Below are 26,572 nucleotides of genomic sequence, written 5' to 3'. Positions count from 1 at the left end.
CAGTAATTTTGCCGCAATGTTCAATTTGCTGCAGTCAATCCATCTTACAAAATCAAGCGACTAAATTAACTTAACATGCAGCCCTGGTTCGTTGCAAGTTTTTTATTTTTTCATTTGTTCATATTTCCATTGTTTTGCCGCTGCTATCAAATGAATGCGATAACTTCTGTTTGAATCGTCCAAGAGTCGGACGAAATCAGTGCGATTCGTGACCACCAGTTTTGTTCGCCCGATTCATATAAAAGATTCGACTCAAAAAGAACGATTCACGAATCGGACGTCGCTAAAACGGCATGTGAGCCTGAAGACATTTACCCCTCCTGTTTAATGACCCCCGTCTATTCAGAAACCATTTGCTCACCCTACACTTTGACACACTTTCGGTGTCATTTTTGTCTTTTGACATTTCTAGGTATCTGTGTGTAAAAGAGCTTTCCTAAAATGTGCCGGTGTCTGTGAGCCTCGCATCCTGTCCCACTCTCACTGCCAGCTTAGCTCAGCATCCATATTTTTCGCATCCGTGTGGGAGCGAGAGAGAGAGAGAGAGCGAGCGAGAGAGAGAGAGAGCAAAGGGAGTGGCAGACGCTGACAAATCTCATGCCGGGGAGCCGACAGAGCCATCCCTACACAGACTGTCTGAAGTTCGCCGGAGCCGACTTCTTGATAATTCACAGGATTTGGACTTCATAAGGTAGGCTAATGGTGCTGTTTGTGAGAGCGGGTCGGCTTTATGTCGCTTGACAGGGGCGTGTGAAGACGGTCGCGATCACGCCGCAGTGAAGAGCCAAAACAATAGAGCAGCGGAGTCCACGGCGCAAATGAGCCAGCAGACTAAACTTCCGCCGGTTTTAGGATATATTATACGCTTTATGCTGCAGTTATCTGCCTTTTGAAGTGAAATTCGCGGAGTTAGTTTTTAAAGGAGCAAATTTAGGGTTTGGACGGTAGCTGTGATGACAGAATATCGAAACTGCCGACCTCAGTGGATAATGGGTTTCACTTCACAGATAGGCTAAAATGACCTTGCTTTATTACTGATTTATCACTCATTGGCAAAACAACGCATTCTCAGTCTGTCGGTGTCGATAACATTGTATTAGCCTCATCCAAACGATAAAATGTTGCTTTTGTGTCTTTCTTTGCCCTGAAGCGTCACATTATTGATGCTGTGGCTCAGCCAGTATCCTGTTATGAACTGAACATGGGCCATTCAAGGCCATTCATATAGTAAAGTGCATCCAGCTGTGTGTTTCAAACACTCATGATGGTTGTCTTCAGTCCCGCAGGTAGAATGGAGAGGGATATCCGCCATCATCACATCTAGTGCCTCGAGAAAAACCCTTAATAAGCTGCAAACCTGAAGTTTCTCCAGTGGACATAATGAACATGCTGAAGTCCAGTGGCTTGAAGATCCCTGGCAGGGGTCCTAAACACTCCAGTCCAGTGGGACGAACAACTGCTGGCCCATCAACCAGTCCTGCGGCTCAAAAAGACAGTAAGTCAGCTTCAGACCCACACAAGCCAGTGATATGTCTCATCTTATTAGCCATCACTAGGGCCAGAAATAATCTTCAGACACACCTCTGCACCAGCATTATTTGCATTTATCTTATCAGCATCATCTTATTTTTTAAAATTAAGCTTTTCATTAGATATTTTATTTTATTTTATTTTATAATAAGTAATGAAAATATTGAAGCAAGTGTGCATTTTGGCAGAAATCTGTGTCATGTCCTCCTGTACTCTAATGTTGTAGATTCCATGTTGGGTGGATTATTATATATATATATAAAAAAAGCTACAATGTTTTTTTGGACACAATGCCCTGGTATTTGATGCCGTGGTAACTGTACAATGCAAATATCATGGTATATGACCATGTTTATCATGCACTACAATGGTTCGTATATCAAAGCACCACCTCAATGCCTGCAAGGGATGAGTCAGCTGTTGTCAGTTGAACTGCAGTGGTTTGACTGAAATGAGACATTTTTTACTGAAATGGAACCAGAGAGCCTCTGTTGCATTTTTGCTACTGTCAACCAATCGAAAGTTTGAGGCCAGTAAGATTTGTTTTTTAATAAATTAATACTTTTATTCATGCTAATATCGTTATCCTTATAGTTATCTTTTTTGGTGTGAACAGGCCTTTGAAACAATCTTTATTTCTGTTCTTCAAAGAATCATGAAATGCAAAACACATTTCTACATATTGAGCAGCGCAAATGTTTTCAACATTGATTATAATAAGAAATGATTGCTGAAGGATCACATGACACTGTATATTTATTCAAATAACTGCAGCCTTGGTGAGCTTAAGAGACTTCTTTTCTAAAACAAAAAGAAACAAATCACACTGACCTTAACATATGAATGGCAGAGTAGCACAATTTGATCACTCTTCAACTCTGTTTTTTACAAAACGGTAGACCATTTGTTAATATCAGTGTGTGCAGATTGCTTTATTCCTTGACAGTTTGATCTGAGTTGTGGTTAATTGTGATTAATGTGGTTAATTATCTTTGAGATCGGATGACAAGTGCTGACACTGGGGACACAGACACTGGTTACATAAATCACTGTGAGATATTCCCTGCCTCGGTGACGTGGCCACAGCCAGACCAGACCATGTTATTTACATTAGTTTGTGTGTCGTGGTACAAACAGACTGCGGAATGCTTTGTTCGTAAATCACACACATGCAGGAAGTGCAGTGAAAATCTGAAACTCTTGTTCTTTTCACATAATGAAGTCGTCAAACGTGATTTTCCTTAAGGGTTGTTTAAAAAGCCATTTTACTCCAAACTCACATTTATCGCCCTCTAAGTCTTTTTATATCAACGCTTTGTTTTTCTACAGTCTCTACCAATAGTATGTGTTTTATGTTTGGCAAAGACAACTCATGGTATTTATAACTGCGTGGGTAAAATATGGTAGCCTGCTCTTTTTAACATTTCACACCATAGTATTAATGCGTCGTGTCCTGTGGTCTAATGATAACCGTCTGTGATACGAGAGAAATGCACTAGCTTTGATTACAGTCCTATGGCTGTTCTGAGAGATTGAAGAAGAAGAGTGTGTGCTTGTGGCAAAATGGGACTTCAGGAATGCAAGCATTTCAGCTTGTACTTTTTAACAAAGTTTTATATAAACATTTTAACATGAAGAAAATATTTCAGTGTTGTGCATGAACACAAGCGTGGTTTATATGTCACCAAAAAAAAAAAAAAAACCAACCAACCAAATAAGCTAATAAATAAATAAAGACCATAAAAATCAAAAGAGTATATATTTCATTTGTGCTGAACGGTGACAGACTTTTTTTTTTTTTAAATTTTGCTGCTTCAGTATTTGTCGATTATAAGCGTATGATAAGCATATCATAAGTTTTAAAGGCTTTTAGAAGAGGTTAGTTTTTGTGCGTTATTCAGGTTCGGTCGAGCTGCAGCTTATGTTCACGGATGACTTCATCATAAAAAACAATCAGTGTTCTAAAGAAGATTTGGACGAAACCGCTTCATATGGATTTGTTTTCCGATCTCTTTATGAAGTTTTTGAAGCGTCAAAGGTGTAATTACAAAGGCAGTCAATTAAAGGAAATCTGACTGCATTCTGTCATCAAAAATATCTTAATTTGTGTTCTGAAGATGAACAAAGGTCTTATGGGTGTGGAATGACATGAGGGTGAGTAATTAATGAGAGAATTTAAATTTTGGGGTGAACTAACCCTTTCATCTACATAGCAATTTTTGTTTTTCAGTCCCCAAATTTAAGACCTTTTGTAATTAAGACTTTTTGTACCACTTAAGAGTTTTCATGGCCTTAAATTTAAACAATTAACCCAAGGACCCATGGAAACAAGAATAGGAACCCCCAAGATCCCACAGTTAAGGGCAAACATTTCTGTTCAGTGTTTCTATGCTACGACCAGACATTTTTCTAACATTTTTGTCATGCATTTGACAAAAATGATTTTGTTTACTATGCATTTTACCTTTGAAATTTGAGGCAAGTGCAACTCTGGCGTCCCCGTTGTTGTTTGTGAACAGTGGTGTAATGGCCAATTAAATAAAAATACAGATTTCCAAACATATTGGTATTCCCCTGAGCTTGGTAAAAAGAAAATCTTTTTACCATCTTGACCAGAAAAAAAAAATGTTTTCATGGTCTGTTTTTAAATCTTTTTTTTTTTTTTGCCAATGTTAGTAAATGTCTACGTTAGAGTGCATGTCCTACTGTGCTGTAATTAATAGGTGAGTGGTTGAAAACTACCGACCTCCTCTGTTTGGAGACAGTATTAACTGAAAGCAATCTTTACATGACTTACTTTCCAAAAGTTTTAAAACTGATCATCCGAGTCTAATATAATCCAGTGGGCAATACTAAAAGACACTGCAGGCCGTAAATTGCCCATCCCGGCTCTACACAATAACCTAGAAACAATGTGAAAAAACACCACAGCAGCTTAACAAGCAGACTTTGCAAAACACAAAATTTATGTCACTGCTAAACGTTTGGCCATGATTGTATATAGGCTGTTTATTTTTTTTATTTTTTTTTGTAGACTACACCTAAAAAATGGCATATAATGTGACCGTTCATATATTTAGCAACAGTGATAGTTCACCCAAAAATGAAAATTCTGTCATTAATTACTCACCTTCATGTCATTCCAATCCCGTAAGACCTTCGTTTACTTTTTATTTTTATTTATTTTTAACAAAATCTGAGCGCTCAATGACCCTCCATAGACAGCAAGGGAACTATCACAATCAATGCACAGAAATATAGCAAGGACATCGGTAAAATAGTCCATGTGACATCAGTGGTTCTACTGTAGTTTTACAAAGCTATGAGAATACCTTTTTGCGCACAAAGAAGTCAATAATAACATAATTTATTCTGCAATTCTGGAGAATTCCATTTTGGACCAAGAACGTAATCAACATAATGAGCAGTGTTTACGTTCAGCATACACATGGTTTCAAAGTTAATAACTAACCATTAATTTTGCAATCTACTAATGTATAAACTGGTTAACACTATAAGCATCCTGTGGTCAAGTAAAATGCATGTCAGCCGCCCACAGACTCATGCTCTGTACACTCCCAAAACCAGTTTCCCCCAAAGATTTCTTACATATGCAGCCCAGGCACAGGAAATGAGTAGCACATTGTTTTAGACACAAGACTCTCTGAACCAGCTTTTTGTGCTTTTCTAGTGTTTTTAGACCAGATAATTGTTTTGTATGAATTCTTTATGAATGCTCTGGTCGTAGCGTTTTTTGCTTTAAAATAGTGCTGCATGGTTCTTTACCATATTTCCTAAGTGTAGTTTCTCAGTTTCTCTCTGCCTCAAAATGACTCCCATTAAATCCGGTTGCCATTTACACACTGACTGATGGATAATATAGACTGAGATGACCAGATTTTCAATCTGATTGGCTGCCCACAATGGAAATCAGTGTCACAGATTGTCATCAGTTCCCCAGAAAACCCTAAAGGAAAAAAAGTATCCCCACCACCAAGTGGTTTGGAGAATGAATGAAAAGATGGATGGATAAATTATTTTCAAGAAATGTTTCAGAGTGATAACACCTCAATTTGGACAAAACGCTCTGATTCAGACTTATATTTCCCTACATACTATCATTCAGAGTATGCCTTTATGTTTAAGCTAGATGGAATTTTCAAGATTCTACTACCAGAATTGTTTGATAAGTGAAGAAAGCTGCATGAAGTAAGCGTTCCCTTCATATTTTTAGATATGTTAGAAAAGCACTGAGTTGCCTAACATCAGCTGAGTCACTTTCTTTGACAGGACCACTGACAGGTCTCAAAATATTTCTGATACTGTGGTGACGCTAACACTAAATGTTTTCTTCTGATGTTACAAACTTGATTTAAAGGGGACATAACACCCAATCTCATGTTAATCTTCAGTACCTATAAAATAGTATTGCATCCTTCATATTTACATTTACATTTACATTTATTCATTTAGCAGACGCTTTTATCCAAAGCGACTTACAGATGAAGACAGTGGAAGCAATCAAAAACAACAAAAAGAGCAATGATATATAAGTGCTATAACAAGTTTCAGTTAGGTTAACACAGTACACGTAGCATGGGATTTTAAATAATATAATAAATAAAGAAAACAGATAGAATAAAAAATAAAAGAATAGAGCAAGCTAGTTAGAGGTCTTTACACACACACACACCCACATACATATGCAATTGCATAATAAATGAAAAAGAAAATAGAATACAAAAAGATTAGAAAGGTAGTTAGATTTTTTAAAGAATAGAATTAGAATAGTGAGTGTTAAAGTTAGAGGGTCAAATAAAGATGGAAGAGTTGTGTTTTAAGCCGATTCTTGAAGATGGCTAAGGACTCAGCTGCTCGGATTGAGTTGGGGGAGGTCATTCCACCAGGAGGGAACATTGAATTTAAAATAGAGTTGTTCCGATTCCGATACTAGTATCGGAAATATCTCCGATACCACAACAAATTCTGGCATCGGCATCGGCGAGTACATGAACCCATATACCGATCCGATACCATTTTCTTAAAAAAGACCTAGTTATGACCGCAAGCTTTGCCTAACCGCTGCACGGTTCTTCTTCGCTGCTCAAAATGCATTGAAAACACAGGAAGTTGTGCTGTGTTGCCACAAGCAACCCCTGTTTAGAGCAGCGAAGAAGAAATGAAAACGCGTTAGCAGCCCTTATCTATATATGACTGGATCACTCATCACATTCTAAACTGCCAAAACACAGTGAAGCCGCTACTATATTATAGATCAGTGGTTAGCAGTATGTCTCTGTAGTACCGGTAGTTACAGACTCTCGAGTATATTCAGTACCGGCAACTGCGTTCAGTCGCTTCCGTGTAAGTCAAAACGCAGGGCTCCAGACAGTAGCCGAATATATACTAGTGTCTGTGAATATTAAACTGCAAAATACTATTTAAATATTACTCCCGCAAAATCTACATCTCTGTGGGTGACTGGCACAGATGCGCGAGAGCTCGCTGTTTTGTAGTCTCTGCTGTGTGTCATGAGGACACGACCGCATAAACCGTCACTTCATGAGAATTTACCGTTTCATTTGAGAATACTGTCATATCATAAACACAGACACTCAAAGATCTTCATGGCAGCCCATTAAAATAAATGTTTGGTTTACATGAGTAAATTGACAATATATAAAGCTACTGTTGTAGCCTACAGTAATAATAATACATCTCTATAATAATAATAATTATGCCTAGATGGTTGCTTGTTTTTTACTTGTTTTTTACTTGTTAGAGATTATCTGATTAATAGATCTTTTTTTATATTCCTAGACTTATTTGTTGCAGTTTTTTTATACAGTTATATTGTAAAACTTAAATACCTTTTTTAGTTTGCGGTGTTAGATTTTTGGCTGCATTTGAAGTTCTTTTTTGCATAAGAAAATAAATAATACTGTCAAATTCATGTTAGATAATAAAAATACTGTAATAAATACAGTAGTTCACCATGTATTTGTTCATGTTTTATTGAGGGATCTGTCTGAAGCACACCATAAAAAAATTCTAGCAATTTACACAGGGCTAGTAGTATATACAGCTGTATATACAGATATACACCCAGGTATCGGATCAGTACTCGGTATCGGCCGATACCCTGAGCCCAGGTATCGGAATCGGTATCGGGAAGAGAAAAAGGGTATCGGAACATCTCTAATTTAAAAGTCCGTAAAAGTGACTTTGTGCTTTTTTGGGATGGCACAATCAAGTGACGTTCACTTGCAGAACACAAGCTTCTAGAGGGCACATAAGTCTGAAGTAACACATTTAGGTAAATGGGTGCAGAGCCAGTGGTAGTTTTGTAGGCAAACATCAATGCCTTGAATTTTATGCGAGCAGCTATTGGAAGCCAGTGCAAATATTGCAAATATTTTATTTCCAAAGACCAAGATCATATTTATAAAAGAAAGAAACAGTTTTACGATTCTCTCTGAAAACAGCCGAGCTCCTGGAGACATGCTGTGGGCGGAGCTAAAGAGTCACAAGCACTTGTGTGACGATTGCCAACAAAATACAGAAATCTGATGCAGTTTCACTTACCACCTCCAGTTCCGAATCATGGATTGCTGATTCGTTTATCACTGGGAATGCTCCATCTTTCAGTATCAAGCAATGTGCAAATCCAGCTTTGAACCGGGCCTAGTTTATAAAACATTGGTCATCAAAATATCGTGGACTAACAAACACACTTGAAAAATGCCATTGCTGCCCCGGAAAAACAAACTGCATCCAATTTTGGCCTTGTTTTTCAGGAGAATCTTAATAATAACTCGGAATGCATGAAATAGCATTAGACCCCCACCCCCCCTCTTTTAACAGATGAGAGCTAGAAGCAATGTGCCAAAATTCCATCTTTTGTAGACAAATTTCCATGGACTGGTTCTTCCTCACATGTAATAGAGTCTGGAGGTAAAGAAGAAAAGTCTGTTTAAAGAGGTCAGGCAACTGAACTATGAATTCGGCGCAACAAGAAGAAAAATCTTGACAAAATCACTGATTGAGTTCCTCCTTCAGTTTGCTCAACCTCCTTGGACTCAGTGTTCATGTTGAAAAATCTCTGCACATCAACATGGTCATTAAATATTGTGTAAAATGACTGATTAAGGATTGGTCATTTTGCATTTCAGTCAGTTATTAGGTGAATCAATCTACAAATTGCATTCAAATAACAGTTAATTACATTTATACCTGCATATAAAACTGGAATAAAAAAAACAAAACAAAACCGTTAACTCTTTATTTAACAGTGTTCTTGTTACACGTTACATGTACATACTATAGCAATAAAAATAAGTTATGCATAATTACAAGCAACTAACCCCAATCTAAAGCCTAACCCTATAGTAAGTACATGTTAATTAATATTGCCTCATATTTTGTATAATTGTCTAATAAACTGTAACAAGGCCATCTTAAAATAAAGTAACCAAAAACTACTATTGGAAAAGTTACATTCATATTATGAATCCAAGTTTTTAATATCAGGAGATACTTCAAAGAGAGAATGTGTCCGGTGGAGGAGTGAGTTCACAGAGAGCTTCTGAGATAGAAATGTGTGTGTGTGTGTGTGTGTGTGTGTGCAGGGGGCGGTTAAAGGCTGAGCTGGGGTCATTGTGTTAGCTTGTGCTGCTGAATGGTGGGATTGAGATGGTGGGAGGAGGAGTGCAGGCACAATAGTAAAGTGAGGACTCTGTTCTTCTCTTCTTCCTGCATCACTCCTTTTTCTTTTTTTCCCTTACTGATCTAGTGTTACCGTAGCAACCCAGCCACTTGGGCAAGAAATGCACCAGAGCCTCCGCTCGAGCTCCGCAATGGGCCGGGACTTCCTGAATGGGCCTAGTTTTCTCTACCGTAGTGTAGTGCTCGTGTATTCCCGGCATATGCACATGCACACACACTCCTGCTTATGTTTCACTGCGTTGAGAAAAATCTATATGTTACTTGTGATGATCCTCATTTTCTGCTTTGGAGGAAAGTGACTGCTAAATAAATAAATGTGAATTAGAAAAAAAAAAAGAATCGATTCTTCGATTCCAAGGCATTGGGAATCGAATCGATTCCATCAAGGGGAATCGACTCCTCATTCAGAGTCTTTTTCAGTTCAACTAAGCTTATCTATGGGAGTCTCTCAAATGCAAGGCTACATCCTACAAAGGTTGCACACATTTAAATTCATTAAAATAAACAGAAACAAAACAGAAAATATTCTTTTTTTTTCCCCGTAGAAAAAGCTTCATATTATAGGAAGGATACAGTCTACGATTTATCCTGGAGTCATCATGGTGAGATTAGGTTCCTTCAATCTAAAAAAACAAGAATTGGAAAAGAATTGAAAACAACAGTGAGGTTGTTTTGGGATCCCATCAATTCAAGGACCAGGAATGGGAATTGGAATCGATTCCAAAAATTGTGGAATCGAACAGCCCTAGTAATTTCCAAAAGTAGTTGAGTAAAATGGACAGTTCTGTCATCATTTACTCATACTTCTTTGGTACACACAAAAATATATTCGAAAGTCCAGGCTGCTGTGTTTCATGCAATAAACAGTGAATGGGAATGTGTTTTGGAGCTTCCAACACTGCCCCAAAACCATTAATGTATTATTAAAATAGTACATTCCACTTAGTAAATTGTATTTAAGTTATAATTAATTTACAATCTGCTGCTATGTACTATATTGTACTTTGCACAACAGAGCTGTTCATCAATGGTCCAAATTATACATACAACTTTATACAGAATGTACCAGGAATGGATTTTACTTTATATTTCTGACCCTCCATTGGAACATACTAATAGGTTTAAGCTTCAAATATTCCATAAAGGCATGGTTAAAGTAATCCATATCATTACTTTAAATGATGAACATAAATAATTTAGACTTTATTTTTTTTTTTTTACATATAAATACTGATTGAAGCATATACGTAGTGCCCATCAAATATGGTAAATGGAAGCTTAAACATGTTTGCTTGACCTACGAGATGCAAAGAAGTTCTTGACTGTTTAGCAAGCTGCATTTCGCCTTATTAGTTTTTGTATTCCACTCTGTTTTCTGCCAAAAAAGGAGATTTGTTTATATATTTCCATTACTGCTGACGTTTACACGTCTGCTTCTGTGTGGTAGACTACTGACCTCAATAATAGTTGAATAACATCCAAAATTCTCAACGTAGACAGTCTGTCAGCTCTTAAGAGGCACACCGGCCCTGTGTTGCTTTTCACCATTTATAAACAACAGTGAACGTCAGGATGTTTTTTGATTGAAAAGGAGCCTAGAAATTCTTCATATCAAAGATCTTTAATCTCCATTTTTATCAGTCCAAGAACATGTCGAAAGAAACAAATCGTGAGAAACAAAAGCAGTCATCAACCCCTCCCCCAGCAACTATAACCCCCCACACACATATGCTGAGATGTGACAGACAGACTGAATACATGCCGTGGCTCACACATCATCACTGTAGTATCCTTCAAGCGCTATTTGGTAAGAGGCAAATGTGCAAAGCACCCAGGTTCATCAACTGTTTCACTGTAAATCCCACTGACCCAGATTCGTTTAGAAATTAGAGTTCTGCTCCACCTTTCATGGAGGCTGGAGAGACATCCAGACATGAGCCAAATTATGAAAGTTTTCTGATGCCATGCATTAAATGAGCTGTGTAACAACTTTTGACATTGACAACATATGCTGTGAAATACAGAGAACATTACACTTTATTAAAATGGATGTCTTTCGATTCACCTCATCGATTTATTAATAACCAGTTTCAAGTCGAATTTCCTTCTGATAATTCACATTACAATACTTTTTGAAATTTGAATCACCTAATGATGACATTAATGTTTAATATTTTCACCAAACTTTGTATGATGAAGATTAAAAACATGCTGTATAAGGAAAATGATGTTATGATCAGGTGTCAACATCGAGGAAGTAATACACTGTTGTACCATGGTACACTATTCACATGGTACACATGGTACACTGTTCAAAATTTCGGTAGCACTTTATTTTACAGTCCTGTTCCTCATGTACATACTATGTACTTATTATAGTAATTACAATAACTATGTCATAACTAGGTACTAACCCTGAACCTACCCCTAAACCTAACCCTACCCCATGTAGTTACCTTGTGTTACCAAAGCTATTTAGATAAATACATTGTAAGTACACTATAAGTACATGTTAGTACACGTACTGTAAAATAAAGTGCAACCAAAATTTCTTTAACTAAACTTTTTAAATATTTATTTCATGTTTAATCAGCAAGGATGCATTAGTGACAATTTACAGTGTTAGAATTGATAAAATTTACAGTGATAAAATGTGCTGTTAAAATTGATTAAAAGTGACAATTTACAGAGTTACAAAAGATTTTATGTTTCAAATTAATGCTGTTCTTTTGAACTTTGTTCATAACATCAGAACATAATTAAAAAAGTAACAATTTCCTAAAAGAATAAATAAATAAAAGAATAGAAGAAACAAACCTTGAGGGTTTCTGAAGGATCATGTGACAATGAAAACTGAAGTAATGGTTGCTGAAAACTTAGCTTTGCCATCAAAACAATAAATTGCATATTAAACATTAAATTAGAAAACAGTTCTTTTAAAATGCAATAATATTTGACATTATTGTTATTTTACTGTATTTTAATCAAATAAATGCATTCTTCTTTAAGAGACTTCTTCAAAAACATTGAAAATCTTGCGATCCCAAACAGATGAAACTGACACACTATCAGTTACTACAGGAAATCATTTCCACTCAAGATTTAAGAACAAGGTTCAAGATTTTTTTTATTTGTCACATACTCAGTTATATATATGATACATAACCAGTAGTGAAATGTAAGTTAGGTCTGCTCCATAGATTGTGCAAATTTAGACAAGTATAAGACAAAGAAAGTACAAAACATGGATATAAGATAAAAAGACTATACAAAATAATATAAAGAGCCTCAGAGTACAGGGCATTACACAATAATCTCAGAAAGGAGAATTTATAATTAATATTTAAAGAAACAGGAATGTACTGTACAAGTGAGGAATATGCTGAGGTATGTTCAGAGAAAAAATTGAAGTAAAGTACAACAGTGCAGGTTGTTACATAGCAGCAATGAAACCAGAAAGTGCTTCGTGCAGAGACAATGTCAAGTAACGTGTATGGTGATTGTGTTAATGAAGTCCTTTAGATGTTAAGAGGCTGAGTTTAGGAGCCTGATGGCCTGAGGAAAGTAGTTTCTCCTAAGTCTCTCAGTTTTGGCCATCAGACTATGAAAGTGCTTTCCAGATGGAAGCAGGGTGAACAGAAAGTTACTTGGGTGATTGGATCTCATTCAAAACAAATGCACCATTTTAGTATTAATATCCAATAAACTAGAGAGACAGAAATAATACACACAGGGATACAAGAAAAGGGACATAATGCAACTATATAAAACACTGTTTATGTGTAGCAAACTCTGCCCTCAGTAATTACATCGGTATTGCATAATTAGAAGTTCATCCACCTACACCAGTATTTCCACCACTAAAAGATGGTTTAGACTGTATGTCTCAAATAACACATTTTTGCATGGCAGAATGAATATTAATACTTCAAAATGTTCGGGCTACAGAGAACCCACCAGAATGCCTTGCCCCATAGACCTCCATTGTAAGTCTGTTATTGTACACACAGTTCTGTGAGAGAACACACAGGCAGTTCTCTTGCAGCTGACAATGTGCCACAAGTTATGTCAACTGAGCTTTGTCGTGTTGAACCTGGACTATTTCCTTTCATAATCTACTATCAAATTCCTTTTTTATTCACAGGCTGCTGCCCTTACAAGCAGACGACTCCCACCCCCAGCAGCAACGCCTCAGACAAGTCCAGCTCCAAAGCCTCCGAGGTGGGTGATGAGGTGGCCGGGGACTTTGTGGTTGGTGAACGTGTCTGGGTGAACGGAGTCAAACCAGGAGTCATCGCCTATCTTGGAGAGACCCAGTTTTCCCCAGGACAGTGGGCTGGAGTGGTGCTGAATGACCTGGTTGGAAAAAATGATGGCTCTGTCAATGGAGTGCGTTACTTCGAGTGCCAGCCTTTGCAGGGCATCTTCACCAGGCCTTCCAAGCTCACGCGACAACCCATCGGAGACGGGAGCGATGAGCAGCAGCAGAACGCACAGCTGCAGGGTGGTGCGGGAGCATCTGGTCAACGTGTGGTCATGCCACTCAGAGAAGGCATGCTCAACAGCTCCGTCAAAACCGGCAATGAGTCTGGATCCAACATGTCTGACAGCGGATCTGTGAAGAAAGGGGGAGAGAAGGACCTTAAGGTCGGAGATCGAGTGCTGGTGAGTGTTGGAAGTTTTTCTCAGGGAGAATAATAGTATAAATATGATATATATATCAAGACGGGACACTCATATTACTATAAATTGGAGAAACTGCAAAAAGTCCCACCTTCTAAATAAAAGAACCAGTCGCCAATTGGGAAAGTTATGACATCAGTGCAGCTGCTGGTACAAGTTCCATTTCCCGTAGAAACAGTCTGTATCCTGAGACGCACACCAAAGTCCCTTTCAAGAAAATTCTGTTCCCTCTGCAACACCTCTGGGCAGCTGTTTTGGGCATCCAAAACAAAGTTCATTACATGAATGGGCATCAAAATCTGCCATGTACTGTTCCATACTGTAAAGGGTTAGTTCAGCCATAAATGAAATTTCTGTCATTAATTACACACCCTCATGTTGTTCCAAACTCGTAAGACCCTTGTTCATCTTCTGAACACAAATTAAGGTATTTTTGATCAAATCTTAGAGCTCTCTGACTCTCCATAGACTGCAGTGCAACTGCAATGTTTCCAGGTTCAGAAACATAGCAAGGACATCAGTAAAATACAAACTCGATTCCAAAAAAGTTGGGACACTGTACAAATTGTGAATAAAAACAGAATGCAATGATGTGGAAGTTTCAGATTTCAGTATTTTATTAAGAATACAGCATAGATGGCATATCAAATGTTTAAACTGAGAAAATGTATAATTTTCAGGGAAAAATAAGTTGATTATAAATTTCATGGCATCGACACATCTCAAAAAAGTTGGGAGGCCATGTTTACCATTGTGTGGCATCCCCTCTTCTATTTAAAACAGTCCGCAAACTTCTGGGAACTGAGGAGACAAGTTGCTCAAGTTTAGGAATAGGAATGTTGTCCCATTTTTGTCTAATACAGGCTTTTAGTTGCTCAACTGTCTTAGGTTTTCTTTGTCGCATCCTGATTACGTTTTATGGTAATGGCGAAAGAATGGTAACTTGGGAAGAATAAATTGTTATTATAGTTTTCTTTGCGCACAAAAAGTATTCTCATAGCTTAGTAAAATTACAGTTGAACCCCTGATGTCACATGGACTATTTTACCGTTATCCTTACTACGTTTCTGGACCTGGAAACAGTGCAGTTGCATTGCTGTCTATAAAGAGAGACAGAGAGCTCTCAGATTTGTTTTTTTAAATATCTTCATTTGTGTTGCGAAGATGAACAGGTCTTATGGTCTTACTGGTTTGGAACGACATGAGAGTGAGTAATTAATGACAGAAGTTTATTTTTTGGGTGAACTAACCCTAAATATTTTTATTTCATAATAATGTGTGCACCATCTTGGTATATCTGAAGTTTTTGGATTTGTTTGGAACTGCACATGTGCATTGGCTGGACCAATGTAATATGAAAAGTAATATTAATACTTTTAAAACTGTATACCGAAAATTAAGCAACCAAGAGCAAACACCATGCTGAAACAGATTCCTGCAATCATTGTGGTTGCATATAATTACATTTCTTCTGCCTTGGAAACTGACTCTAGCTCAAACATTAACAGAATTTCATGACCACTTTAAATGTAAGCTTGGCAAGCAGTTTTGACATTTCAAAATTTGCCCATTGTAGTAGATTGAAGAAGTGTTGCAAATATGGCTGCCAAATATATTGACATTGTACTTTGTTATAACAAAGAATAGCAGTTTAAGTGCTCTGTCTATATGTCTGTAGTTAATCTCTGATGAAATTGTCATAATAATTCTGATCCTCAGACTGGAGCGCACTGTATAGGATGTTATGGTTTTGGAAATACTCCATTTTGTTAGTATCTGATGATGTGGAGCTAGTTTCAACCAAACCTTTTGTAGACAGAGCTACTCTACCCATTTGCATGCTGTTTTATAGTTGTGCTATCATCCATTTCAGATTAGCCTGTCCTTAAATGTCATGTAAAAAAAATTTTCTTCTGTGTTTGACTAATGTGTGGCTTTCCCTGTGTTAGATTCCTCATGTTAGGTAATAGATGCTGCCCAATAGCTGTCTGCTTCACTATACGCTTCACTATACAGTTGATTGGCTGTGGGTCAAAATGCTTTCCATTTAGTATGGCACAACCCTAAAGCTTTTTAGGCAGTCAATATTCTTAATCAGATGGGATTACTGCTCCATAAACCATTCAGCCATTGATCTCAGCTATCTACTTGACTGTATGCTTCAATCCTGACTGACACCTGATTGTAGGGCTGCACGATTAATCGAACGTGATTAATGGCGATTGTCATGTGCATTTAGTCAGTAAAGCTGGTTCTGTGATTAGCAGTAAATCTCCATAGGTGTCTTCTGTCTAATCATGATTTATTGCCTTAATTCTGAGGAAACCCTCTTAGACCCAGACTGTACTTTTTTTAATGAGATTTTTGCTAATACATTTTATTTCAGTGTTTATTGTATGAAAATGTTTTATCTCTTGTTTTTCTCTTTTTTTTTTTTTTTTTACACAAATTAAGACTGTCCCTCTGGTGCTAATTAACTGCTTTTTTGTTGAGCTGAGGGACAAGTAAAAGTTATCGACTAGAGTCGATAGAGCCTCAGTTGAATTTAATCTAGTATATTCCTGTCTGTGAACTCAAATGTCAAATCCTGTCAGATGACCCTGTAGAACTGTGCACAAAATGCACATGCACAAAATGTTGTATGACATAGATTTTGTATATAATTTGAACTGAATTAGAAAGATGTCAGTTCCCTGTTGTTTCCCCCTGCAACTGGTATCTTATTACCATGACTGTGCTGTGGTGCATGAAGGACCTCTCAAAGTCAGTGCTTTTCCATTGTTTGCTCTCCCAAGACTTCCAAATGCACATGTTGTATATCAGCAATATATGACTCAACAGACCCGTGACAATTCCTTGTAGCGCTTTCACCTTATAGCACTTTGCACAAAAAACACACCAAATGATGGAATCGGTTTCCTCTTCAAGTGATCAAAATCATTTTAAAGCTTGAGACTCATGTACGTCACAATACAGAAGAAATGATTTGTAGCTACATCTGTCTAATCACAACTTTAATTATAAATGCAGAAAGTCATTAGTTATATCTAGTTATAATTAGTTATATAGCCCTGATGGAGGTGACAGGAAATGAGTAGATAGATCACTATATGTCAGCAGAAAAACTCAAATCTACTCATTTGTTATGAAGTTGCAATTTCACCTTCATCCCTTCTAATGGTAGTTAGCTATTGAACGTCTTGAAGAAAAGATTTGGAAGATGTCCTTTTTGGAAAAAAAATTGGGTGAATTTGTATTTGTATTTTTGACAGTCATACTCTGTTCGTTGTAGTGTTATGTAGAGAGGTTCTTCACTCTGGTGTTATTGCAGACTTCTGGAGGAGCATCAGTCATCTCAGACAGTCCGTCAAAAGGAACAGGAAGGTGGATCAGGTCTCTGCCAAGTTGAGGCTTATGCTGACCGATTGTGGATCTGATATTATGAGCAGTGACTGTCTGAGTCAGCTTTCTCCACTCTTCTCCGCTCAGCTCTGTGCTCATGTATTCTGCTGAATTTAGAGTTCTTCTCATACTGTTAGACTATAGCAGCTCAAAACCGTATTGTTCTTAAGTGACTTGGAAGATTTTGCCACACATATGTTTGACGTGTGTTTTTACCCTCTGTTGCTGCTGTTTTGGTCTGGGACTCCAACCATTCCAACATGAAAAAAACAGTAGTGAGATGAAATTGATAAAGTAAATATTGCACATCTGGAACGTTCCCTCAGGAACTCATCCACACTGGACCGTACTGTGGCTCATCTGCCACGTCAGTTATACAGACTCGCTCACTGGCGGGAGGAAGTGATGCGTCTGTCTGAATAGATTCTCTTCCGGACGCTCTCATTTTTAATGTCAAAGCACAGATGTCTCTGGAGCAGAATGTCTCACAGTGCTCAGAACACCACGTGATGAAGCTGTGAAAACATAAACGGCTCTACTTCAGTTCCAAACTTTTGTTGAGGCCATATGATCTGTGTATATTAGAAGAATGACGAGGTCCCACAAACTGACAGCAGGAAAAAAAATGGAATTTTACCTTTGTCATGAATCAGTGCTGATTTGTAGGATTCTCGTGTAAGTAGGGATTCCAACTAAGGAATTGTAAGGAATTGTATTATTCTGGTTATGATTCCAATTTTATTTTCAATTTTCAGTGGCATGAATACTTTTTAGAGAGACTCAAAACAAAAATGAATTATTGCATTGAAATGTTAAATGGTTTAGAATAAAGCCTTTCCTTGTTAAAATGATTTCTATTTAGCAAACTTTTACCAAGAGTACTTGTTTAGATATAATACACTTTAAAGAATATACTTGAGTGTGAACTGAATGCATGTTATTTACAATTAAATAATAAACAAAATGTTTTATGGTTTTAATTTGATGAATCCAATTAGCCAAACTTTAGAGTTATTTTACCCACTGAAGTAGGACATACTGTACATCTTCATGTCTCATTTTTTAATAACTTCTATTGTCTTTGACATATGTTCCCAACTGCTCTGACAAGCATTTATGGTAAACTTAAACTTTAATGTCATCTTTACTGAAACTTGTGTGTTATGTAGGCCTATTGAAATGTATTTGCAATTGCACATTTGAAATGATAAAGTTGCAATTTAGCACATTTAAAATGTCTTAACTACAAATGTAATATCAAATAGCACACCACAGTTTTGATAAATATATTATAATCAGAGACTTTGCTTTTGTATGTTAGAAGTGTACTTATTTTTACAGCACAACAAAATATTCTTAAAGCAATTATTTACAATGTACTTTAAAACATTGAAATTGACATTTTAAATCAACTCTTGTTCTAAAAACTAGTAAAGAACATGTACTCACTTAAAGCACATTTAATTGCTCTTTTATTATTGTCAGTATTATTATTTGCAAGTACAGTTTTAAAATACTTTAAATATTTGATGTACACTACAAGTGCACATTCAGTATAATTAGGTACACATTTTCACAAAGGGTTTACAGAGCTAGGCTTTTAATTATTGGTACACAATGTTGTCCAGCTGGTTCACACTGCAACTTATGGCCAAGAACCTCCCACTTAGACAGGATGAGACTGTATAACCAACATGTAAAGCAACCAACCACAGCTTATTATTTGTGTGTCATTTAGGAGCAGATAAATCTGATTTCAGTCATACTATAATAACAGAATGATAATGTTGGAGGGAAAAGCTCAAATAATGGCATATTAGTCTCTACAATTAGTTGTACAAACGGTGTCTTAGAACATGGCTAAAATGTATGTAGAACATTTGTTTCTAGGTGAACTGATCAAAAGTTGACCTCCAGTAGTGCATAGAGACCAGACAATCAAATTGGAACTGCAGATTTTCATTCAACATTTGCAACTCTTGTCTGCAATATGCATCAGTCAGTCAGTGAACAGACTGTGGGAGGTACGTGGGGCATGCTGTCTGAGTTTGAGTAGAGTCAGATTAATACATAAATGTGGACACAACTGTAGGCCATGCATGTAAGCATGTGTTTATACATTTATGGTCCACTGTTTACATATCTCCGTCGTCACACTCTCTAGTAATGCCTAAACCTTAGACCCTCGCCAAAAGATCTGTTTGTGTCTTTTGCTGGGAGATATTATTGTAGTTGTGTGTTCTTTTGTTCCAAAGCAATTCAAATCAGACAGGCTTTTTATCCCTAACCGAGAGGGTATGTCTTTAATTAATTCTTTGTTTTATCTGTTGCTTTATCTTTAGTTATTGCAGTCCCTGGATAATTGCTCTCGGTGTGGAATTGAGCCAAAGGATGGATGGTTTCCTGCTTTTTTGTGTTCTGTGTTGCTGTGTCATATGACTAAGCATTAATAGAGAGACCCTTCTGGTGTAAGGCTGGTTGATAAGGAGCAGTAAAAAGATGTCTTTGTAGAAATATGCCTCAAGGTTTCACACTAGGACCATTTGCATTCTTCTATTTTAGGTCTTTATGTAAAGTTAAATGCTTCAAAATTCATTCATAAAGAATAATTGACAAACAGCAAAAATAAATGCATTCAAAGGATTATAATGTTTAGTCTTTCTGCTGTCAATCTAAATTTAAGAGCATCTATTATTTAAAGGAACACTCCGACTTTTTGGTACTTTAGCTTATTCACAGTATCCCCCAGAGTTAGATAAGTCCATACATACCTTTTTCATTTCTGTGCGTTCTGTAAGTGTTATTTGACGCACCCACCGCTAGCCTAGCTTAGCACAAAGACTGGATGTAAATGGATACTGTTAGCATAGTAATCCCAATAAGTGACAAAATAATGGAAACATTTTCCTATTTACATGTTGCAATCTGTATAGTCACAACGTGTACAAATAACCAGGCTATATGAGACAGAGACATTTTACTGTGGACGACTATTTTGAAAAAATGCAAGTTGCAACACGGACCATGAAACGTGTGCTAAAGGATACAGCCATCCCATCGATAATAAAGACAGGACAAATTGGATCACCTGTTGCTGCGGTAAGTGTTCCGTTATGTTTTGAGATGACTAACATTAGCCATACTGTAACAGTGCCATGCTAATGTAATATAACCTAAGTAGTGACACTATTACATGAATAGGGGCTCCGTGTATCCCCTTTATTGTTATTATTGTGTTGTCATGAACACACTGCTCATGATCATTATAACAAAATCACTTACTTGGTGGACAGCTGACCATTAGGTTCACTCGGCATGGGGCGTTTCTTCCAGTTGATCTTGTCACAATCGGGAAAAAAAGCGACAACTGCCGGGTGTATTAGGGCAGAGAAATCTTCCATGGTAGTGACGCAAATATTTTGATTGTCATCAAGCCTTGACATTGATGGCAATACCAGTCCCATTCATTACAACAAAGGCACTCGGTTTCTGTCGGCATAGGTTGGCATGTTCCACATTTACAGCACCAGTCTGTGTTCGTTCTGATTCTCCCTTCGACATCTTGTCTTACAGCTTCCAAAGTTTGTAACTCCTCGTCTGTGTATTCTGGCTCAAAACTATATGGTTCTGGATCTTGGTTTGATACACAGTAAAATTCCTCTGAGTCTGACAATTCCTCAAAGTCAGTCATGATCACGAGTCACGTCTAGCTAGCTAGTCACTTGTTTTGTTTACGGAACCATCAACAAGGCGTCTCGTGTGCTGCGCTAATCACTCGGCCCAAGTAGCCACTCCGCCCAAGTAACGTTAGCTGTGCTCCTACGCCAAGTGAGAATATAGTTCCCAGTATTATACGATTTTAAAATGGTCTCTGTCTCATATAGCCTTGTTATTTGTACACGCTGTGACTATACAGATCGCAACATGTAAATAGGAAAATGTTTGCATTATTTTGTCACTTATTGGGATTACTATGCTAACAGCATCCATTTACATCGAGTCTTTGTGCTAAGCTAGGCTAGCGGTGGGTGCGTCAAATAACACTTACAGAACGCACAGAAATGAAAAAGGTATGTATGGACTTATCTAACTCTGGGGGATACTGTGAATAAGCTAAAGTTCCAAAAAGTCGGAGTGTTCCTTTAACAGGTTTTCTGTTTCTGAACAGATCAGAAAAAAAAACATCTAATGGGTATATGTCACAAAAAATGCCTGTAAATGTCCCAGTCATAGATAATAATGACTGAAATAATTTTAAGGAGAAATGTACTCTCTTAATTTTTTTTTTTTTCACAGTACTATGAAAGCAAGCTTTTGAAGCACACACAATGTGTGATATACAGTTCTTTGTTTCTAAAGGACAAGATATGCTTATATGTTTGGGCCATCACTAATGAGTAGCCTGTGACCTCCTTTTTTTCCCCAGTGCTTGGTTGATAAATCTAGGCCAGTTCAACCAGCACAACAGTCATCCCCAGTTACATTTCAGAAGCAGCTGGCAGACTTTACTACACTACAATGCACCGCTGACATTCGGTGGGACCAACTATCTCTATTTACCTGAAATTTAGACTTTTTAGACAGTAGTGGTAGACAAATATTAGACCATTTTAAGAGCATCAAGATGAGTTGAAGCCAACTCATATTACCTACATCCTATTGGTTTCATGTTATGTAATTTGTAAAGACTGATTAATACAGATTTTCTTTTTCAGTTGAGTGTTTCAGTTTTGTTATACAGTTATTACAGTAAACCATGTGTCCATGTTACCGCTATGTACCACTGAACATCCTCTGCCCTCTCCTCAGGTTGGCGGCACTAAAACAGGAGTAGTGCGTTATGTGGGAGAAACTGACTTTGCCAAGGGCGAGTGGTGTGGAGTTGAGCTGGACGAGCCGTTAGGGAAAAACGATGGAGCTGTAGCTGGAACCAGGTACATCATTAGTCTTCTGCTAACATGTCCTGTCTTTAGGAGCACCATCAGTGGCCTTCAACATTAGGGGTCTCAATGTTTAAAGACTGTTTAGCATGTTAATATATATCAGCTGTAGTGTGACCTACAACATGGAATCAAACGGCACTTTTCCACTGCATGGTATGGCTCAGCTCGGCATGGGTCGGCAAGGTTGGCATTTCCACTGCAGTTCAGTACCGCTTTAGAGAGGCGGGATTATTCACACATCATTATAGTTGCACCACATCTACTGTTGTGACTCCTGAAGAAACTTTTTAATTCTGCGTCCCCCCCATCAAGCTCTCGCTGGATCCGCTCCTAGGATATCAACGAGAAGAACGTCTGTACTTTCTCAACAGCCATTGAAACAGCAACTTTTGGTTGTCAAAAAAGATACGCTCGTTCAAAATAGTTGCATTTGCTCTGTACGATTTATGTCGTACATTCAGTGACATTCAGGTAGTGACGATTCTCTCCGGCCAATCAGTGAATAGCAGAGTTTACAAGTCACTTTTTGGTAATGGTACGGTTCACTTGGAACCTCAACCGAGGTGGTACTAAAAAAGTACCAGGTACTGTACCCATTGAAAAATCACCTAAAAGTGAACCGTACCATTCCATGCAGTGGAAAAGCGCCAAAATGTTTTTTCAATACATCCTGGTTTTATTCAGCAGTTCATCAGTTCATGTTATTCCTGAGGCAAAAAAACGGTTTGTCTTTTTTCAAAATCTAATAACCCGATCTTAACCTGATTAATGGTCACTGTTCCCAATCCAACCAAATCCTGACTGACAAACTCTCACTTTATATAGTTTTTGAGGTAAATTCTGTCACATTACTGAAGTAAAATGGGTTACAAACGTAGTTTCATGTTGACTTTTATTGGTAAAGTACAGGCCAAGTAATTTGGACATGTAATCATTCACATGCTGAGCCAAAGTTAAACCTCCGCTGTCTTTTCAGTGAAGAATGGGGATGGTTGAGTTCCAAACAGGAATAAACAGCTTCACAGATACTTGTTAATTGTTGACGTTTGGCCCAAAACCGGATTTAGTAGATTATTTAGTTTGTTTTTATATTGATAGCTTGACATCAGGCTGGAGATTTCCCTGTGTTCAGTTCAGAGGATAAGAAAAGAAACATGTAATAATAGAAAACATTACCATTCAAAGGTTTTGAAAGTGCTTTTAGGCTTACCAAGACTGCATTTATTTATTGTAAAAACAGTAATACTGTAAAATATTATTACAATTTAAAATAATCATTTTAACTACAGTAAATTGTATTATTTTAATATGGAGTTTAAAATGTAATTTATTGGTTTGATTTCCATTACTCCAGTCAATATTGTCACATCAGAAATCATTCTTATTTGCTGATTTGCTGCTCAAGTAACATTTCTTATTATTATCACAATTGAAAATGATTGTATTGCCTAATATTTTTGTAAAAACTGTACAATGTAACTGTACAATTACAGCTACTCATGATTTATTTTACTCATCTAGTTCTTGATTTATTATATTACCATATAAATTAACAATCTCTCATTACTGGTAAAAGGCAAAAACTTGTATCTAAAAAGCAAAACAGTGAAATTCCTCATATTAAATCTAATACTTCCAAATAAAAACTATTTCTTCTATTAAAACTACAACAATAATATTTTCTGTTGTCACACAGAGGTTTCTTAGGTGCATTTATTCAGTAACCTCAATCACAAACAATATAGTTAAGAAGTATTTTTGCATTTCTCACAGTTTATCACTGAGAAAGTTTGATTGCAAATATTTCCTCCCTCACTTCCTTATTCTCTCTGTCTCTCCCTAGATATTTCCAGTGCCCCCATAAATTTGGCCTCTTTGCTCCAATCCACAAGGTGATCCGCATTGGCTTCCCATCCACCAGTCCAGCTAAAGCTAAGAAGAGCAAGCGTATGGCGATGGGTGTGTCGTCTCTGGCTCACAGTCCTTCCAGCTCCTCCATCAGCTCTGTCAGCTCTGTGGCCTCCAGTGTGGGGGGGCGACCCAGTCGCACTGGCCTGGTAAGGGATGGCAAAATGGCAAAAAGAAGGTGCCAATGCAAACCAGGTCTAATGTTGACATTTTGCGGCATTGCTTCTTGATGTGACTTTTAAAAAGCCACCTATCATGCCCTTTTTAACAAGAAATAATATCCAGAATGTGTCTGTGAAATATCAGCTCAAAATACCCCATAAATCATTTTAAATCATTTTATATCATTACATGCATGTCTGCTGCAAACGCCCCCTTTTCTAGAATAGGGCAGTGATTTTACAGCTCGTACTAGTGATGTGTCATTTGCGAACGTGCTGGCTTTAAGAACTGATTTTTTGTAGCGAAAGAGAATAGCCGACTCCCATCTGGGAGAGTCGAATCTTCAGCTGAAGCTTTCTATTTTAGCCCAATTTTGCAAGTGTGAATGGTTTGTGTGTTGGTAAGCAATTCTTTATTCAGTGTTTTCATAAAGCCTTATTTTATGTATTTACTTGTTACAAAAAAATATATAGACTAGGATCATACCATTATGTGAAAAAGGAAGGGGGACACACGCTCCGAAGATAGCGAGTGTAGTGGTAAAATCCAGGTGCACAGAGTGACTGTGTTCAATTGTTTAATTAAAGTTTTATTTAAATGTTTAATAATAGTAACAGTATTTTTTTTTGTAATGAAACAATGCATAAAAATAAGGCTTTTATAAAAACACTGAATAAAATATTGCTTAGCAACACACAAACCATTCACAATTGGACTAAAATAGAAGGCTCCGAGTAATTCTAAAAGAAAAGCCATTTATGATCCGTAAGTGCCGGCTCTTCTAAGGGAGCCGATTCAAAAGAGCCGAATCTTTGAAAAGAGCCAGACTTCCCATCACTAGCTCGTATCACAGTTACACTGCTAAAATTCATCTGGTTTTGATTATCATGTCTATAATGCTGAAATCATGCGTTTTAAAGCAATGTCAGTTCAAGCTTCTTATACACTGAGTGCATGCATTGGAAGGAAGCGCACAGAAAGCAGCTGTCACACGGCAGAAAATTCTCTTTCATGTCTTATTGCGCTTATATTGTCAAATTCACAAGTTTATGTTAGAAACACAAGTTACAAAAATGCAGTCTGTTATGTCTGTGAAGGTAAATTGCAGGGGAAGAAATCACAAAAACAAAATGGGAACGCTGTAGGTGGAAACGTGCAGATTAAGGGGTGGTCATTTTATTATTATATACCCTTCCTATGTCACGTATGAGCAAAATCTGACCAGCTAGTTTTTCACGAGCTTGTCGATAAAGGCTTAGCAAAACAAAGTTAAGGGATTGTCCTTTTTTCACCTTTTTTGGGTTAGTAGATCCCTGAGACCTGATTATATATTAATTAAAATGCATAAAATAAAGAACCATTTTTCTTTTTTTCTTCTAAAGAACTTCTGAGTTTGGTTATTAAAAAGAGATTAAAAACAATCAGCTTTGACAGTTATAGGAGAATAACTGAATGCTTATCAAAAAATAAATATGGTGTTATTTTTAGTGTATGGTTTTATGTTTTGGGGTTTGTTTGGGTTTTTTGGTTTTGTATGGTGGGGAAGTCATGGCTAGTATGACTCCTAACCCTAAGGTTGTGGGTTCGAGTCTCGGGCTAGCAGTACCACGACTGAGGTGCCCTTGAGTAAGGCACTGAAACCCTACTGCTCCCCGGGCACCACAGTATAAATGGCTGCCCATTGCTCCGGGTGTGTGTTCACGATGTGTGTGTGTGTGTGTGTGTGCTCACTGCTGTGTGTGTGCACTTCGGATGGGTTAAATGCAGAGCACGAATTCTGAGTATAGGTCACCATACTTGGCTGAATGTCACGTCACTTTCACTTTTTCTTTAGATGCACCGGAGGCCCGATTATAACACTTAAACATGGTATAAGTCTGATTTTCATGATATGAGGGTTCATTATGTGTTGTATCACTTCATTGATTTAAATGCTTAATTCATTGTCAAATTTGAATCTAAACAGTCTCATTTCATTTCACTCAGTGAGTTTTTTTCCTAATTTCCGGCAGTTGACAGAGACGTCCTCGAGGTACGCGCGGAAGATCTCGGGGACCACGGCTCTGCAGGAAGCCCTGAAGGAGAAACAGCAGCACATAGAGCAGCTCCTGGCTGAGAGAGACCTAGAGCGGGCTGAGGTCGCCAAAGCAACCAGCCGTATCTGCGAGGTGGAAAAAGAGCTGACGGCAATGAATGCCCGACATCTGCAGGTGTGACTC

General features: G+C 37.5%; 1 protein-coding gene across 4 annotated transcripts in view; it reads left to right on the top strand.

Moving 5' to 3' along the window:
• Positions 1-324: 324 nt before the first annotated feature.
• Positions 325-26,572, top strand: part of clip2 (CAP-GLY domain containing linker protein 2) — a 42,155-nt gene continuing 15,907 nt past the window's right edge. The window contains exons 1-6 of one of the 4 annotated variants that reach the window (XM_026212386.1): positions 325-691; positions 1,279-1,495; positions 13,400-13,920; positions 22,150-22,274; positions 24,127-24,340; positions 26,366-26,563. In XM_026212386.1, the coding sequence (XP_026068171.1) occupies positions 1,381-1,495; positions 13,400-13,920; positions 22,150-22,274; positions 24,127-24,340; positions 26,366-26,563 (1,173 nt within the window). In that variant the 5' untranslated portion in view covers positions 325-691; positions 1,279-1,380. The remainder of the gene's footprint in view (positions 692-1,278; positions 1,496-13,399; positions 13,921-22,149; positions 22,275-24,126; positions 24,341-26,365; positions 26,564-26,572) is intronic. The other 3 variants (XM_026212387.1, XM_026212388.1, XM_026212389.1) reach the window with 3 other exon arrangements.

Source organism: Carassius auratus, chromosome 30, assembly GCF_003368295.1.
Source record: "Carassius auratus strain Wakin chromosome 30, ASM336829v1, whole genome shotgun sequence".
NCBI lineage: Eukaryota > Metazoa > Chordata > Actinopteri > Cypriniformes > Cyprinidae > Carassius > Carassius auratus.
This window is presented reverse-complemented; position numbering and strand designations above follow the sequence as displayed.